The sequence below is a fragment of the Rhopilema esculentum genome, chromosome 9, assembly GCF_057945365.1.
Source record: "Rhopilema esculentum isolate cy_ngs chromosome 9, ASM5794536v1, whole genome shotgun sequence".
In the NCBI taxonomy this organism is placed as follows: Eukaryota; Metazoa; Cnidaria; class Scyphozoa; order Rhizostomeae; family Rhizostomatidae; genus Rhopilema; species Rhopilema esculentum.
In genome coordinates, this window is record NC_142823.1 from 5,994,527 (window position 1) to 6,014,264 (window position 19,738).

At 38.2% G+C, this 19,738-nt stretch overlaps 1 protein-coding gene across 2 annotated transcripts in view; it reads left to right on the forward strand.

The window, feature by feature from the left end:
- Nucleotides 1-19,738, forward strand: part of LOC135688869 (uncharacterized) — a 50,944-nt gene that overhangs the window by 10,701 nt on the left and 20,505 nt on the right. Inside the window, exons 6-12 of one of the 2 annotated variants that reach the window (XM_065205915.2) lie at nt 3,321-3,385; nt 5,468-5,549; nt 6,759-6,829; nt 8,628-8,851; nt 10,095-10,155; nt 11,627-11,707; nt 17,830-17,943. In XM_065205915.2, coding sequence (XP_065061987.2) covers nt 3,321-3,385; nt 5,468-5,549; nt 6,759-6,829; nt 8,628-8,851; nt 10,095-10,155; nt 11,627-11,707; nt 17,830-17,943 — 698 coding nt within the window. The remainder of the gene's footprint in view (nt 1-3,320; nt 3,386-5,467; nt 5,550-6,758; nt 6,830-8,627; nt 8,852-10,094; nt 10,156-11,626; nt 11,708-17,829; nt 17,944-19,738) is intronic. The other variant, XM_065205916.2, reaches the window with a different exon arrangement.

Below are 19,738 nucleotides of genomic sequence, written 5' to 3' on the forward strand. Positions count from 1 at the left end.
TATTTTACAACTTGTATTTTACGTCTTTTAAAGATCTTATACTCTGTTTTTACCCTCTTTTTTTATTTAGTTTGGCCCAGTATCTCTTTGTGTCCAGAATCTGTTTTCTTTGAGATTTTTCTATTTCTCTTATATTGTGCACTTTTTATGAATTCTCCATGCTAGTTATCTCACAATTTCTGCCTTCTCTTTGCTACTTACAACCATAGTCTTTATATTATCTTTATCTGTTAGTTGTTCGTTGTTTGTTATTTTCTTCGGTATTCACAAAACCATAGGGTATCTTCTGAAATTTTTCGGCAGCCAAACAAGACCCAAGACCGCCTGATGTTTCTCTTATGTCTCCTAACTGTTTCTTTGTGTTTTAATTGCAAATATATTCATTCATTGTCAGAACGTGGGCTGTTAGCATATTCGTTAGCAATTGCTAGAGTGGCAGTTATTAGGATCATGAGGTTCATTTCTACCCACGCTGCAGAGCCTGAAATAAGTTAGATCTGAGTCACTCAATGGATTTCTAACTGTGTATTCATAATTGAAATTCTGCAACTTCAACTATAGCATGTTATTTAGTGGTGACGTTGAATAAGGTTTTCGCAGAATAAAACGGAAAGGAATTTGATCAATGCAGCCTGGTTGACTCATTCTCAGATCCAACCTTCCTTTTATTTCCATCGGCAATAACCATAAAAGCCTTACATTTTGAAGATAGCACGGAAAAGCGAAGACATAGCATGTTTATGTATTTTGGTGGAAAGTGACTAAAGGTGTATTGAAATGAATGGATAATGACTTTTAAGGAAATTGTTTTGATATAAATATCTGTTTACCGTTTGGCATATTCGCCGTCTATACTTCATAAAGTGTTGGACGGAACGTTCTTACATAATGTTATGTTTCCGCTATCCGGTGCCATCTTTCAATTTTCTTCTTTTTGAAAAGGAACACGCCCATAATGTCTCAGAATTTCAAACACTTTCAACATTTCAAAGTTGGATCGTTTTCTTCTTAAGAGAGGGTTTTCAAACAATTTGGTTCTTGTTTTCACCATTACTTGACGCTAGATAACTGCGGAGCCAAACATTAATGCAGTTGTAGCTACTTCATTTTGAAAATAGCATGGAAGAGCTGAAATATATCGTGCATAGAACACAAGTAACGTTAGAAAAAGTGTAAAGGCCTTTTTCCACTTGATTCGCTTTGGTCGTGCGACTTAGCGACAACGAAAAAATAAATCAGCGAATCGGCAAACGCGACTAGTCGCTCAGTAGTTCAGCTGAGTTGAACTACTCGGTGAATGGTCGCGCATTCGCAGCGAATGAGGAAGTTCAATTTGTGCACGCTCAATTATGCATTCGCTCAGTCGCGCGACCGAGCGGATCAAGTGGAAACCGGCCTTAGTGCGTTCGGTTGGTTCTTTGTTTTTTACCAACCGCAGCCGCCAGTGTAGATGGAAAGAGTTCATATTGTCTCTTAGACTCAACTAGGTGAGAGATTGGCAGCTGCGATTTGTTTAAACAAAATACATTACTTTCGATCTACATTTGGATATAAATTTTCTGCTCACCTTTGGACATTATCAGAATTTTTTATTCTGTCTAGTGTCGGACGAAAAATACTTTATTATGATATGTTTCCGCTCTACCGTGCTATTTTTCAAATTTTACGGTACCAGAGGCTTTCTTGAACAATTCCTTAGTTGGATACTTCATTTCGAAAACTGGCTTCAAATTGACGAAACATACGGTCTGTGTAACTTTTAAATATTATCACTGTTATCCAAATTCTGCTAGTTAGTGAAATAAATCATGTTTAGAAATATTGATTATGTAAAAAATAATTTTGAGGTTGTTTTCGTGTTATTTATAACACCGTTGGACATGTTCTACGCCACGAAGGCCTTGAAAAGACCTTGCTCCTAGGCGTGGTATTAGGAAGGAGAGGTCGAGGACGACTGAAGACTCGACTAAGTGATCACATTAAAAAAAATCTGTGGCCTCAAAATAGTGGAATTACAACGAAAAGCGCAGGACAGAAACAGTTGCAAAGAGTTTGTGAAGAGGGCCACGGCTGCTCGGGACCGCGCAATCCGTAATTTATGATGATAAAACCCTCTAAAATCATTGTTTATAATTTGATATTATCAAAATTTGGAACACGAAGCCTCGTTAAGGGGCTGAAGTGATGTCACCCCTACATTTGCCAGGGAAGATGCCTGACTGGCATTAGAGTAATCCAATATAGCGACCATTCTAACCGTTACTCTGATCTAACTCCATATATCTGTACGAATGATTAGTAAATTTATACCCTTTTATGATTGTATATAAGCTTGGTGTGTAAAACAGTATAGATCTTAAGTTACAACTCACGGTTTCATACTAGATGCAATCGTCAGGTAACTGTTATTGGATTCTCTTTAGATTGTGTTAATCCTGTTCGCATTTTCACAGATTTTTAAAACCCAAAGAGAAATGCTAAGTGGAGAGATAATCCGAGCGTTTAATAAAGTATAATATACAATATATTTCTTCAGTGGACTTTGTATATTAACCTCAATGTGGTATCACCGTGTTGGTCTTCTAGGCTATCTTTCGTCAATAGCTGGAAAATTTTCATAGATATTTTCTTTCATTAGCGAAATGATATTTGACAATGTGCTTGAAGCCATTTTCACAAAATATTGAAATGCTATTTTCCATACATTTGTCAGTTCCTCTTTCTTCTTTCCTTCTTTCCTTTTTTATTTCTTTCCTTTCTTTTTTCTTTCCTTTTTTCTTTCCTTTTTTCTTTCTTCCCTTCCTTTTTTCTTTCTTTCCTTCCTTTTTTCTTTCCTTCTTTCTTTTTTCTTTCCTTCTTTCCTTTTTTCTTTCCTTCTTTCCTTTTTTATTTCTTTCCTTCCTTTTTTCTTTCCTTTTTTCCTACTTCCCTTCCTTTTTTCTTTCTTTCCTTCCTTTTTTCTTTCCTTCTTCCCTTTTTTCTTTCCTCTTTTCCTTTTTTCTTTCTTTCCTTCCTTTTTTCTTTCCTTCCTTCCTCTTTTCTTTCCTTCTTTCCTTCTTTCCTTCCTTCCTTCGTCCTTTTCAGTCCTGTGGTCGCACATTATATATATCTATTCACTTCAGATATATAAAATGTGCGACCCATTCAAGCCCTTTAAGCGTGAAGCTTTGAGGAGCAACTCAGAACTGTTCTGTTCTATACACCAAAGCGTATGCAGCTCTGCGCTCATGGCATCGATCATGTATAACAGACTGATATATGACATTATATATTCAGAGACATAAGTATTCTTGAGTCTCATCGAGCCTTTTTCATGGCAGCTGGAAACGAATGCCAGGTGTGCGATGTGATGTTTCATCCCGATGTTTACGCAAAGGCAAAGAAGGTAACTCTCTTATGATTTGTCATTTCACCCTTAGAACTAACGAATCACCTTAGCTACATTGACTGCTGTTTGCAAGCATGCGGCAAAAGTTGGCCTAGCAAGGAACTGTCTCTGTGGAGGGTACTCTCTGTGTGGATGCTTCTGTTTCTATGGAGAGTATTGGCTGTCTTTTTCATCAATAACTGGACAGGTTTCATAGACTTTATCTTTCATTAGCGAAATGATATTAGACGAGTTGCTTGAAGCCATTTTTACAGAATTTTCAAATGCTGGAAAATTATTTAATGCTTCTTTTGTCCATCATACTGTCACATTTACTATACATTTGTCAGTTCTCCTCTTTCCTTCCTTCCTTTTTTCTTTCCCTTTTTCCTTCTTTCCTACCTTCCTTCTTTCCTTCTTTCCTTCTTCCCTTCTTTCCTTCCATCCTTCTTTTCTCCATCCTTCTTTCCTTCCATCCTTCTTTCCTTCCTTCCTTCTTTCCTTCCTTCCTTCCTTCCTTCCTTCCTTCCTTCCTTCCTTCCTTCCTTCCTTCCTTCCTTCCTTCCTTCCTTCCTTCCTTCCTTCCTTCCTTCCTTCCTTCCTTCCTTCCTTCCTTCCTTCCTTCCTTCCTTCCTTCCTTCCTTCCTTCCTTCCTTCTTTCCTACCTCTCTTTTTTCCTCACACCCTTCCTTCCTTCCTTACCTTCTTCTTTCGTTCCAACCTCCTTCTTTCCTTCCTTTCTTCCTTCCTTTCTTCCTTCCTTCCTTCCTTCCTTCCTTCCTTTCTCTCTTACCTCCTTCCTTCCGTCCTTTCTTCCTTCCTCTCTTACCTCCTTCCTTCCTTCCTTCCTTCCTTTCTCTCTTACCTCCTTCCTTCCGTCCTTTCTTCCTTCCTCTCTTACTTCCTTCCTTCCTTCCTTCCTTCCTTTACTTCCTTCCTTCCTTCCTTCCTTTCTTCCTTTACTTCCTTCCTTCCTTCCTTCCTCTTTTATTTCCTTCCTTCCCTCATCCACACTTTACCCCTCCTAACTCCCTATCTTCCCTTCTTCTTTCGTTCCCATCTCCTTCATATCTTCCTCCCTTTCTTTCTAACTTCCTGCCTTCCCTTATTTATTCGGCACCTCCTTCCTACCTTCCTCCCTTTCTTTCTCACTTTCGTCCATCCCTCGTTCTTTTCTTTCTTTCTTTCTTTCTTTCTTTCTTTCTTTCTCTCTTTCTTTCTTTCTTTCTTTCTTTCTTCCTTGATTATTTATTGGTCCAGTGGATAGCTATAAAGCATTAAAAGTTTCATCTTCTTTGTTTGTTTCCGTTTTTTTAGTGTCATCTGTTATTCTGAATTGAAATCCTTGCAAATAGTACCTTACGGTATCCGTTGTTTTGTCATTAATCTCAGTCTTATAGTGAATTTCCTATACATAATTTAAGCCACGATCGTTGTTTATGATTTTAGAAAGTAGGAGCTGCGGTTCGTCTTTGAACTGTTGTTTTTTCTCAACGAATGTTATGCAAGACCCTATTAAGAGTCGTATTTTTTCTCGCTAATGACACGACAGTAGCAAAAAATTCAAGAAAAAGAAAGTTATTTTGGTTTATTCGTAAACAACGGTCCGGTAAGAGCCGCATTGGGTTATTTAAACGATGTCACTGCTGTTGCTTTTACAACTGGTAAGCCCATAAAATACTAGATTTATGACGATTGTGATCCGATTTTAAGAAAGAAATTGAGGATTTTATAGTATGTCAGCTGTGTTTGTTTTGATCCTGCAGGTACGAGGACACAGATTTATGTTTTTACCAAATCCTATGTCGAAACTTAATGATACGATCTCACAGAAAATAATTTACTGTTACAGTTAACATTAAATGAATTCTTTGATATATGAATATATATTTGAAGTATTTAAAGATGTATTACATCTCAGATAGCCAGCCGTATTTGATGATTTCTTTAGCCAGGTATTTTTGAAAACAATTTTTGAAAACAAATTTCCCCGCTTAAGCCGCCCACGTTTGCCTATGGGCGTTGCATTGCTAATCTATGTCAGAAAATACATATTTTTGCTTATACTTAACAGCGTAATGAAATTCATTTTTGTCGTAGCAAAAAGAGGTGATGAGCCTTGTAAACAACATAGCAATGGATGCAACAGAAAATAAATTTGGCTTCCAGCTGGATCGCAACAGTAAGTAAAAACGTAGATCAAGTACCGACTTGGCTTATGGACAAAGATTCTCTTCATGTCCAACAACATGACGTAATCTTTAAAACATAGGGGTTAGAGATATGATCATTTATGCTTCACTGTTGAAGACATGAAAAGCGTTCAAAATGTCTGCAGAGAGTTTAGCAACGTGTACTCATGTTTAAGGACTAAAAGCTGGTTAGAAGGCCAAGTCCAAAGTGAGTCGCCCCTTCTCGGAAACTGTCAAGTTTGTAAGTATCTTTTGGCATTAGCATACCATCAAACGGCGGCGCCAAGGCCTTGTATTGGTGGTGAACCACCCCCTCCCCCCTCCATCCAGTTCTGTCAGGTCATTGTAGACAAAAGTTTTCCAAAAGTTCCTTATAATGAATATGGTAGTGGTAGGTCAAACTTTTTTTACGTTTTTCAAGGGTGAATACACCTTGAGTAAAGCACTAAAATGAGACAAAAAGGGCGTGGTCACATGGGCCAAGAAAGTAATCTTGAAATCACCACACGGATAGCTTCTCTTTTAGCTTTTTACATTTTTTAGCTTTTTTCATTTTTCCACTTCACTTTGAGTAAATGAAACATTATGTGATTTTCCATAAAAGAAAATAATTGGATGTAGATTTATGTTGGGAGCCTGTTATCAAATTTCACTTGCGCTAGAACAAGGGGGGGGGGGCATTATATGGGGAGGAAAATATAAAAAATCACGACAAGTTCCTTAAGGAAATTTCCAAGAAAGCAATTCTCTAAATACATTACAAAAACATTCATTTGCTTGCCCTTGTCAATAAAACCGCGGGTGCATTCCTTCACGCTTACATCATCCTCCCGAAAAGTCTCTTATACCAGATAAAGTTTTAATTATCAAAATCCGCCCCACCCCCACCCCACTTATCAACCCCCCTCCTCAGTTAATAAGGGTCTTCAAACGTGTCTAACCATTTTCTCTCACGACTGCCTGGATATGTTCATTGTGTATACGGCTAATCTAAGGTTAGACAGTGGGGTAATTTTTTCTACGATATTTAGGAGTTTTTGTCTATGCGGTAGTATTTTGCAGTTCATCAATTCTTTCAAGCTCTTATCTTTAAATAATATGTTCTCCCAGTTGCTGCTCTGTTCCTTTGTCTTTTTTATTTGGATCTCGGCAAGTTTTGGTTCTCTTATTTATTTCAAATTATTTTTTGTTCTTCTCAGATGTCAAATACCCGAAACTTAAATATAAAGGAAAGATAGAGAAGACGTTATTGCGAAACAGTGACCCAAATGTAAGTATTACTGGAAATGTTTTGATTCTGCGTTTGTATCCTGGCTGTTTTGTTTACTGTAATTTGTGTATTCACGAAACGGAACAAGTGTTCAAAACAGGTACTTTTTAACATCCAAAGACAATGCTTTGATTGTGCCAGAAAGTTTCTTTATAGGAATAGGTAGTGGAAATTGCGTTAGCTTAAACAACGGTAGAATATATTTTTCCGAAGACATTTTCACGTGGCTGAGGTTTTGTACAAAACCTTTAGACAATTGAAACCCCCACCTGCTATATAGCAGTTGAAACATGTTGTTTGTCACTATGTAGCGTTTTATTGTCTTTAAACTTAGCAATTCATGTTTATTCTCTCTGAATTATTTTTTCTTTTGGAAAAGTTTCGTTATCATGAAATGATTTTATCTTCGCTTCGTCTAGGAAAACTATCTCCTGCTTCTAATTTCACCTGTGTCCAGAAGCAGGCTTATTTGTTTTGGAAACATCGCCTCTAAAATACTTATTTCCCTACACGTTCCAAATTTCAGGATAGCTAAAGAAATTTTGTGGCTATATTAATGGACTGATAGAATTGATTGATTTTGCTTATCAAATTTGGCTGATTTTCAAGCTTTAAATGCAAAATGCTGGAAAATTTGCAGCTGCAATACTGAAAACCACGAGAAAAGTTACTGAATAATAAAAAAATTCAATTGATGCACTCGAGCAATGTGTTTATTGTTTTTTAGTAAGGATTTAAAATTTGTTTGATTGAGAAAGGATGATCAATAGTGTCAGAAATTAGAAGGAAGGAAAGAGACACTGAACTTCCTTGCGTTGCCAGATGTCCATCGGATCTTATGATGGTGATTCAGTAAAATATTTTATGGAGACTAACGACGAAAAAAATCACCAATTGTAGTTGTAGAAATTCAATCAACCTAACTTTCTTATGTCTATACTTAGCGATGTGAGAAGTTCTAAAGCAAGTTAAAAAGAAAAGTCTATGATAAAGAATCATTGTGTATATGACAAAATAATTAAATCTCAAAAGAAGTTACAATTAAACGGTTCAATGCTTGCTAAGTACTGTTTATTATTGCTCATCACTGCTTAACAAGTACTGCTAGATACAGCTCTATTCTGCTCAATGCTGCTCAGTAGTGCTTTATACTGCCCAAAACTGCTAAATACTGCTAGGTTTTAATACTGATCAATGCTGCTCCACAAGTACTGCTACATACTGCTCTATTCTGCTCAATGCTGCTCAGTAGTGCTTGATACTGCCCAATACTGCTAAATACTGCTAAGTACTGCTAAGTCTAAATACTGCCCAATGCTGCTTCACAAGAGCTGCTCAATACTGCCAAGTACTGCTAAATACTGCTTGGTTTTAATACTGATCAATGCTGCTCCACAAATACTGCTACATACTGCTAAATTCTTCTAAATAACTCTAAATCTGGTTACGTCTTGCCAAAAGTACTGCTAAATACTGTTTGATGCTGTTCTTATTTACTAAATACTGTCAACTCTTTCTCATTACTGTTGAATACTGCTGAATGATGCTCTATTCTACGAAATTCTGCTCAATAACGCTTAATCCGGCTACTATTAATCAAATAATGGATTTTTTATTGTCACGACGTAACATGGAGTTGTCGAATGGATTCAGATTATGTCTTTTTGTCGTGGTACTCACTATAAATTTTGTTATCAAGCTGGGGTTCCCAAAGTCTCAATCTTACCAAATATTGTTTGATACACTTTAACACTGCTTAAAACTGCCCAATAGATAAGTGTCGGTTGCTTTTTTGCAGAATCCTGATAAAAAACTGGACGACCACATCTCAAAATTCGTCAAGTTTCCCGAGGGAAAAGTTCCAGACATGTCAGAAAATGGATGCAAAGAATATTTGGTTGAAAATAATGCAAAGAGTGATATTTTAAGTGAAAAAAGCGATGATTCAGCTGGTAAAACAACCCCAGAGTACAAAATTTTGCACAGAGGCCATTTTGATATGCAAAATTTCACTTTGTCTGGGTAATTTTACATTTTTTGTCATTATGTTAATAATGCACCTCTTTCTTCTTTACAACTTTGTTTATTTCTTTGTTTAGTTTATTTCTTCATCACATGATTTATGTTGTACAACTGAATCTGTGAAAGATTCGTTTTAACCTTGGAGGTTTGTTGAATTGGTCCAAAGCAAAAAGCCCAAAAAAGTTGTTTTCTTAAGTGAAAGGTCCCTTTTGAAGTTTCAAGCTACCCCAGATTCTGAAATGGTTCAGCTTTCTCTATTCTGCTCTCATGGGCACTTTTTTGCTACGTCAGTTAATGAAAGCAACTTGTCCTTCGGGTACGAATTTTCTTCTATTGAATGCCCTGGCCCTTCTTATCGCCCTTTAGTCAACGGCTCTCTTTTTTGCTTAATGTAATAAACGCCCTCTTATTTGAAGAGCCCGGGGCTTGAAGAGGCGTTGGTTTAACCATATGATTCGTCACGTTAGAAATTGGTTGAGCAGCACGTTGAATCCATATATCGCAATGAAATTCCCGAAAAGGGCTTTTTAAAATATTGTTTTGTCAAGACTAAAATTTGACACCTGCTTGTCCAAACAATTTATTAAGGACAGATCAATATTAGCCCCGGCCATTATCACATTTCTGCTATTCAGATGTTTTAGTGATGATCTTTTCATGTCCTTCTGTAAAAGGAGCTCGTCCAATTTAGATACTAAGATGTGAACGGTAGGGAGGTGTCTGAATATTGGCGATTTTGTGCTACTTAAGAAGCAAATGAACCCCTTGTTTGCATGTTTGCCAACGAAAATTCCCTATGGTGTCGTGGAAGACGTGCTTGGGGAAGGGGGGGGGGCTCAGTCCCCTTGTTAAAATTCAGAGTAGTTTTTGAGGCTCAGCCCCCTTTAACAAGTCAGTGTATGTTTGGTTGGGCGAATTTCTTACTCAGCAATGCGAATTAACCTTTTCTATCTTGCTATTGATTTTCCAAGAACGAGCAATTATTCTATTAACCTTTTAGAGTCAGTGAATAGTTTGAATGATGTCAGAAAGAGAAGCTTCAACACAAATGTATGTGTACTGGTTGTGGCCATACTGAGTGTTGTCTTAGGTCTGGCTTCTAGACGTTCCCGACAACACAGCCCCCATTCCTTACATTTTGGACGGCGCCCCAGTGTATATCTAATATATTATCTGAATTTGTTAACTTGTATTCAGAACTTTCTTGAGCTCTTTCCATGACAAAGCATAATTCTTTTGCTAGCGATGCCGTGATCAGTACCAGACCAGCCGAGCTATGCGTCGAGATCCAACTACCAACAATGGTAAAGCCAAATTATTATAATTAATGTTAATTTTATCATCTCTTTCTAACATTTAGGTAGGGAAACATGTAAAACTTCCATTTAACATAACACCAATTCAGCAGGGACGGATTTAAGCAGCAATGATTTTAGATACTGTTTGGATTCTGGTGCCACACCCTTCAGCTCACTGGTAAATGATGGAAACGCCCATTTTCAAAATTCAGTTTTTAACTTTAAGGTTAAGAAGACAAGAAGATGAATAATGTAGAATCTTGGCGTTATTTTGTTACCACTGGCTACCAAAAAATTATTTTTAACGAATTGAAGCAAAACTTACCGAAGGAAACATAAATATTGGGGGAGGGGGGATGTCGCACCCCTACATCCCCGCTAGACCCGTGCCTGTCATTTAGGTTAGAAGCGACAGGCATGCCCTTTAACACGGATAACAGCATATAATTCAATGAATTTATTTGGTCCTTCTCGTTCGAAAGTAACAAAAATTCTTATACGTGAAAAATTTTTGGCGGTACAAAATTTTAAAATGGCTTTGAAAAAAGCAACATACCAAAAGCATTTTCGTCTGACACTTCTCAGAGCATTAAACGTCAGAAAGAATAAGGGTCCGAAAGAACAAGGTGAAAGATATTTGAACAAATATTGATGCAATAAAATAACGACTTTGTACAAGAAATGAATATTTGGTACGGCGTTTCGAGCATAACTCTTCATCAGGTCGAAAAATATTTACCCACTTGTGGATCGAAATAGGCCAATCAGAAAAACGCTATCAGTGCCGCGTGCCTATAGGAAAATTACCACTGGCTTTTTCGTTAGATTGATTCCAAAAACTGCTAGATGAAAAGACGACCGGGCTCGGCCAATTATCTGAAACATGTCGTCATTATAGACTTTTGCACAATGGGTTATCTAAAAGATGTTGACCGATGGCAGAATCACAGTGTTTCTAAACCTACAAGATCGATGATGCTGTTGTCTTTGAGAGACTGTTATGTTTCTTTTGTTGGAAGGAACATGTTGTTTTATCCTATCCCCCAATCTTTGGGTTGTGCGTCCTATGTAGCCAGAATCACGCTAGCGCGTAAATTCATAAGCAACGGAACACTTTTTTATAGCAACGCAACCTTTTTGAATAGATGGAAGGACTCTCCTAGCACTGTAAACAATACGAAAATTGACAGCAAAGAAACATTTTGTGCTGGCCTGTTTAATCTGACTTTGCAATCGTAAGGAAATGTTATCGATCCATGGATGTGTAAAATAAACTGGGCACTTTTGTCGACCAAATTTTTGAGCAGCCGATAGCTGCAGTCCCGAAAAATTGCTTTAAGTTTTTCCAATTCTGCTCAGAGTTCAGATTTTGAGCAGGCAATGAGTGTCCCGTGTACTGAAATTTTAATGAGGCTGGCTTTTATCTTTCAAATGGACTGTTCCTTCATGTGATGTTTTTTATCTGCTTCTACTCCAGAGATCTGCAGCAGGTGTTAATCTTGATGTGTTCAAAAGAAGACTCACCCTCGAAAGTGAAAAGCCGAAGTACCACCTCAGCGTATCCTTCAAAGTACCAACTTAGCAAGTCATTTTTATATTTATGTTCTGTAGTTGTCTCATATCAGTATTTATTGTTGAACCTTGGTAAATGGGTTTTTGTGTATTTCTTCTTTTAAAGGAATGTGAAGTAACAGTTTTTGAAGGAAGCACTACATATGAAGACCTTCCAAGTCAAAATCTGGATAAATAGATTTGTCAGTAGTTGGCTTACTATGAAAATGTATAACGAAAACACCCCAGAAAATAGGGATTAATGGTACCTTGAAGCTTTCTTAACCTACTGGACTTCATTCGCGTGCCTCTTTCTCCGCCCACGCATATTTCAGAGCAGTAAAAGCAAGAACAGTAAGTCCCAGATGTTCCGATTTTAAGGCCGTGTAGATCAAGATCGTTGCCCATTTTTGCATCTAAGTAGTCACCAAGTTGCCTTCCACCAAAGCATCCGTTACCTGTCTTTTGCGCACAATTATTATTCTCAATTTAAAAGAAGTTTATAAGAAGTACCAATTATTAAATTCACCAATACGATTCATTCGTTCAGTCATTCGTTCGTTTGTTCGTTCGTCCATTCATCCATTTGTTCGTTCGTTCGTTCTTTTGTTTGTTCGTTCGTTCGTTCACTCATTCATTCAATTATTCATTCATTCATTCATTCCTTTATTCATTCATTCATTCATTTATCCATCATTTATTCATTCATTCTTTCATTCATTCATTTATTCATTCATTCATTCATTCATTCATTTATTCATTCATTCCAAGTAGCATCTACGTGATATGTCCCTAATCATAGTCCCCCCCCGTCATTAGACCTTATTTTAGGATACCATAGCTGCCCCCTCTTTAACATCATCTATCCAGGCTCTTCTTTTGCTTTTCACATAATCACCTACCTGAAATAAAACCCTCCATAATATAACAGAAAACTGAACAAATTGATCCTCTTGCAACAGTAGAAAAAAACGCAGCTTTTCTTTTTGCAATGATATCATCAAACTTAGGGGAAGGGTAATTATAAAAATTGCGATTATCAAAGCGTGTCTTTAGCTACGGAAAGGGCCTGAGAGCTGATTACGTCACGAGGCAGGTCCATATGCTAACACTGGCTGCTACTTGATTGAGCTCTAAAAACCACGTTAGTTGTCTAGTCTCAGTCAATCATGACTGCCGTTGTTTGCAACAGGCTTTCCTAAACTCCTTTTTGAATGCACAGAAGCAGCTGTTGCATTACTGTGCCAGACTCAACATATGTTCTGTAATGTTTGTTGTTAACCAAATCAATTGAATTTTTTTTCTGAATGGGAGAGTAAGTTTACAGAATGATTTTCTCATTCATAGAAATAAAATTGTGAAGATTGCTGTTCTGTAAAACCATGATTGATGCTAAGATTTGTGTCTTAATCTTTTTCATTGTATTTCTAAGGCAATTGAATTTATTTTCTGAATGGAAGTTGAAGTCAACAGAATGATTTTCTCATTCATAGAAATATTATTTGGAATATTCCTGGTTTGTGAGACCATGATTGACGTTAAGACTTGTGTTCAAAATTTATTGTGTGCCTAAAGCGATGCGTTGCAGTTATAGGGAACTTTGGTCTTGCCTAGATAATTCCTCGTCTGTCAGGACTCTTTGAAAATTTCTTGGAATGTCAGACTGCCCCTGTTAGGAGCATTCTTGTCTATATGCAGTGTTTAGTTTTATTTTACTTTTTTCAACAGTAACTAATTAAACAATGACTAGGTTTAGTCATCAGAATAGTTTCTATGTTGGTGACAGAGTTAGAAAATATGAGTATCAATGATTTAGATTGATAGTAACTTAAACAATGAAAGCAAAGCTGAAACTCTGTGCTTTATCAGACATATTGAAACGGAGACAGCAGTAGTGATTCCTTTTTTAATATGAATTTGGCCTTTCTATTTTGCTATGCGATTGTATCGTATTATGCTGTCCACATAATTTAACCTGTCCGTATCTCACAGTCTGCCCGTGTCTCAGAGACTGTCCATAACTCTTAACCTGTCCGTATCTCATATGCTGTCCATATCTTTTAACCTGTCCGCATTTCATATGCTGTCCATAACTCTTAACCTGTCCGTATCCCAAAGTCTCCCCGTGTCTCATAGGCTGTCCATATCTCTTAACCTGTCCGTATATCATATGCTGTCCATATCTCTTAACCTGTCCGTATCTCATATGCTGTCCATATCTCTTAATCTTTCCGCATCTCATAGTTTGCCCGTGTCTCATAGACTGTCTATATCTCTTAACCTGTCCGTATCTCATATGCTGTCCATATCTCTTAACCTGTCCGTATCTCATTTGCTGTCCATATCTCTTAACCTGTCCGTATCTCATATGCTGTCCATATCTCTTAACCTGTCCGTATCTCATTTGCTATCCATTCTCTTAACCTGTCCGTATCTCATAGTCTGCCCGTTTCTCATAGGTTGTCCATATCTCTAAAGCCTGGTACTTACTGGACGATTATCACGATTTTCACGGTTACCACGATAACGATTATCACGATAAAATATTTTCTTGACAGTAGGATGCTCAGCTAAAGCCTGGTACTCACTGGACGATTATCACGATTATCACGATTACCACGATAACGATTATCACGGTAAAATATTTTCTTGACAGTAGGATGCTCAGCTAAATCATGTACTCACTGACGCGTTAATCGTATACTCAAAATGACTGTTCACAGGAATAAAAACTCCTTGCAGCGATAAGCGTTGTATACACCTTAAGAAAACGTAGAAAGAGGAGAAAATAGGTAAAAGATTGAGAGAAAAAGAAGAGAAGGTTGTAGGTCAGATATATTTTCAAAATAAAACTTCTAGCGAACATCATGGATTGGTTCGAGAACAAGGACTAAACGACCGCGAATTTCATTACATATATTTTCTCACAGCTTCAGAAAGTTTCTCGTCGAATTGCTAGTTTTCACTCTCCATTTTTAAGACAGAATGTTTGATGAGATATGCTTAACTTAATGCACATCGAATGAGTAAAATTACAGTTTTTCTATATTTCGTTTACATTGGACACAGTGCCTTGGACACTCCTTTCCCTTCATAATTTCTTCACATTATTTTGAACAAAAGGACTGACGTCATCGGATCACAATTACCGCGAAAAGATATCAAAAATTTTTGATATCCTTTCGCGATAATCTTGATGGTTTTATCACGATTAAAGGGCATAACACGATTACATTTGATGTACTCACTGTGGATAAAGACGATTACAGCCTAATCGTTATCGTGATAATTGTGATAATCGTCTAGTGAGTACCAGGCTTTAACCTTTCCGTATCTCATATGCTGTCCATATCTCTTAACCTGTCTGTATCTCATAGTCTGCCCGTTTCTCATAGGTTGTCCATATCTCTTAACCTGTCCGTATCTCATATGCTGTCCATATCTGTTAACCTGTCCGTATCTCCTTTGATGTCCATATCTCTTAACCTGTCCGTATCTCATAGTCTGCCCGTGTCTCATAGACTGTCCATATCTCTTAACCTATCCGTATCTCATATGCTGTCCATATCTGTTAACCTGTCCGTATCTCATTTGCTGTCCATATCTCTTAACCTGTCCGTATCTCATAGTCTGTCCGTTTCTCATAGGTTGTCCATATCTCTTAACCTTTCCGTATCTCATTTGCTGTCCATATCTCTTAACCTGTCCGAATCTCATTTGTTATCCATATCTGTTAACCTGTCCGTATCTCATATGCTGTCCATATCTGTTAACCTGTCCGTATCTCATAGTCTGCCCGTTTCTCATAGGTTGTCCATATCTCTTAACCTGTCCGTATCTCATATGCTGTCCATATCTGTTAACCTGTCCGTATCTCCTTTGATGTCCATATCTCTTAACCTGTCCGTATCTCATAGTCTGCCCGTGTCTCATAGACTGTCCATATCTCTTAACCTATCCGTATCTCATATGCTGTCCATATCTCTTAACCTGTCCGTATCTCATATGCTGTCCATATCTCTTAACCTGTCCGTTTCTCACTTGCTATCCATATCTCTTAACCTTTCCGTATCTCATAGTCTGCCCGTGTCTCATAGACTGTCCATATCTCTTAACCTGTCCGTATCTCATTTGCTGTCCATATCTCTTAACCTGTCCGTATATCACATGCTGTCCGTATCTCTTAACCTGTCCGTATCTCATTTGCTATCCATATCTCTAAACCTTTCCGTATCTCATAGTCTGCCCGCGTCTCATGGACTGTCCATATCTCTTAACCTGTCCGTATCGCATATGCTGTCCAAATCTCCTAACCTGTCCGTATCTCACATGCTGTCCATTTCTCTTAACCGGTCCGTATCTCATTTGCTATCCATACCTCCTAGCCTTTCCGTATCTCAAAGTCTGTCCGTGTCTCAAAGACTGTCCATTTCTCTTAACCGGTCCGTATCTCATTTGCTATCCATACCTCCTAGCCTTTCCGTATCTCAAAGTCTGCTCGTGTCCCATAGACTGTCCATATCTCTTAACCTGTCCGTATCTCATATGCTGTCCAAATCTTTTAACCAGTCCGTATCTCACATGATGTCTATATCTCTTAACCGGTCCGTATCTCATTTGCTATCCATACCTCCTAGCCTTTCCGTATCTCAAAGTCTGTCCGTGTCTCAAAGACTGTCCATTTCTCTTAACCGGTCCGTATCTCATTTGCTATCCATACCTCCTAGCCTTTCCGTATCTCAAAGTCTGCCCGTGTCTCATAGACTGTCCATATCTCTTAACCTGTCCGTATCTCATATGCTGTCCAAATCTTTTAACCTGTCCGTATCTCATATGCTGTCCAAATCTTTTAACCAGTCCGTATCTCACATGATGTCTATATCTCTTAACCGGTCCGTATCTCATTTGCTATCCATACCTCCTAGCCTTTCCGTATCTCAAAGTCTGCCCGTGTCTGATATGCTGTCCATATCTCTTAGCCTGTCCGTATCTCATTTGCTGTCCATATCTCTTTACCTTTCCATATCTCATAGTCTGCCCGTATCTTATATGCTGTCCATATGTTTTAATCCCTCCGTATCTCACATGCTGTCTATATCTCTTAACCGGTCCGTATCTCATTTGCTATCCATACCTCCTAGCCTTTCCGTATCTCAAAGTCTGCCCGTGTCTGATATGCTGTCCATATCTCTTAACCTGTCCGTATCTCATTTGCTGTCCATATCTCTTTACCTTTCCATATCTCATAGTCTGCCCGTATCTTATATGCTGTCCATATGTTTTAATCCCTCCGTATCTCACATGCTGTCTATATCTCTTAACCGGTCCGTATCTCATTTGCTATCCATACCTCCTAGCCTTTCCGTATCTCAAAGTCTGTCCGTGTCTCAAAGACTGTCCATTTCTCTTAACCGGCCCCGTATCTCATTTGCTATCCATACCTCCTAGCCTTTCCGTATCTCAAAGTCTGCCCGTGTCTCATAGACTGTCCATATCTCTTAACCTGTCCGTATCTCACAGTCTGCCCGTGTCTCATAGACTGTCCATATCTCTTAACCTGTCCGTATCTCATATGCTGTCCAAATCTTTTAACCAGTCCGTATCTCACATGATGTCTATATCTCTTAACCGGTCCGTATCTCATTTGCTATCCATACCTCATAGCCTTTCCGTATCTCAAAGTCTGCCCGTGTCTGATATGCTGTCCATATCTCTTAGCCTGTCCGTATCTCATTTGCTGTCCATATCTCTTTACCTTTCCATATCTCATAGTCTGCCCGTATCTTATATGCTGTCCATATGTTTTAATCTCTCCGTATCTCATATGCTGTACATAACATTTAACCTGTCCGTATCTCATATGCTGTCCATATCTCTTAGCCTGTCCGTATCTCATGGACTGTCCGCGTCTCATAGTCTGCCCGTGTCTCATAGGTTTCCCACAACTCTATCCGTTTCTCCCGCCCAATTAAACTCTCAAGTTTCATAATAGTTATTCCTTCAATTTTTCTTTTCTTAAATGTTCCATTGCAAATAGTAGCTTGTCCATTAGACCTTATGTAAGTCGATATTTTTATTTTCCATTTGATACTACCCATCAGTTTATAATATTTCGTTAACATGGCTCAGATCCCTCTACCCTACCCAGTTGACGAAGACAATGGAAAAGCACAGTTTGATAAAAGCCGCAAAGTTCTCATTGTTACCTTACCAGTTATCAAACAGGACCTGAACCAGCCTATTGTAAGTATAACTTTAAGACCCCGTTTACACTGTACCGGATTAATTTTATCCGCATCAAAATTAGTTCAGATAAGCGTCGCGTTTACACTAGACCCAAGCTATCCGCACGAATTTGAAAGTGGCTATCGGAACAAAATTAGTTCACCTAGGAAAGTATATTAATTAGTTCAGATAGCTATGTGGTACAGTGTAAGCGGTTTTATCCGGATAAATTTTATCCACATCCGCTGCGAGGTTGATTTTGATTAACAGCGAGGCTCTTTTAAAAAAAGAGAAAGAAGGTGGTGCCAATTCCCATTTCTCGTAAACAGAATCGTGTTTTCACCAATCTGCACGTTGTCGTCATTTTGACTTTACTTCGCGTAAATATGTACGAGCTCAGGCAAACTATATTGGCCTAATGTTCTTTGACAATTTCCTCGGACTTCGTCTGAACGCGAAGCAGTTGATTCTGAAGAATGAAGGAAAAGTCTTCGCACCTTTGGCGTTTTGGCGGGAATTACGGTGTTATTGAAAATCGGTTGCCTAGAGATGACCTCATTTTGAGCGTTCTCTGCATGGTTCGGGCACGTGACTGTAGTTATCCGGTACAGTACAAACGGGGGAAAGTGGACAAAATTTGTGCGGCACAGTGTAAAAGCAAATCAATCCGAACAAATTTTATCCGGCTAAAATTTATCCGGTGTCATATGCATTCCGGCAACCTTATGCATTTTGGTCCGGGTACACAAACGTATGACCATTTTGGTTATGCAGAAACGTACCCGAGCACTTAAACAATAGGGTACCACAACGAATTGTGGAATTTAGCATGCGAACCGGTCGAATGTTCTGGCTCATATTGTTCAGAATGTAAAGAACAATTGAACTATTTTTATAAAAGGGATGCAAGTAAGAAGCTGTGCTGTGATTTGCTTTGTTAAGTTTATGCAAAAAAAGTACATGGTGACTCCAAACTTTGCGTGATTGACAAGTGTAAATATTAAACTCTTAAAACCATGTCAAAACATCGCAAAATGAGGAAATCACACGATCTGAAACACATTGCGTTTAACAATGTTACACTTTTGCATAGGGTACCAAAACGCATATTACACCGGTGCAGTGTGAACGGGGTCTAAAACACTGAATTGCAGTACGAGTAATCGTACGAGTGATCTTAGATAAAGATACCGCCAGATATCGGCATAAGCTCGTTAGAATATCCTGGATTCTTTCTGGGTTCTAGGTTGTGAATGGCGCTAATCTGTGAAACTTTCTGACGATTAAGAATTTCTTTTATTTGGTTGCTTTTATGATCTAGTGTCTCTTCTTAAAGGCAGTCTGTCCCCCTGTCCCTTATTGTGCTCAACTTTATTTTCACGGGAGTTAAGTTCACGCACCGTTGAGCTTGGTCGATAATTAAACGTTTTAAACCAATCAGAAACAGCGTTGATTCAAGAGCTTTTGAATCAAATGGCTGTGTTGAATCAAATGGTCATAAGCTGTGGATTGAAAAACTTGTTCGCTGTGTGGTTTATGCGACAGATAACTCAACTGCGAAAGGAAATTCCTCAATTGTCATTACTCCAGAAAAGTTTTTGTCTGCAGTTTTGAATGTCGTATACTACCACAGCCAGGCCTGCCAAAGCGAACAGCGTAATCCGTTTAGACAGGAAGTATTGTTCATATTAGCCAATCATTGAGAGGACAGACTGCCTTTAAGAAAAGGGCCTGGGTGCAAGCTACATCATTAAACCAGTCTCAAATGCATGCTTTGGTTGTTTCTAGGAATTTTACACTTAATTTTACACAA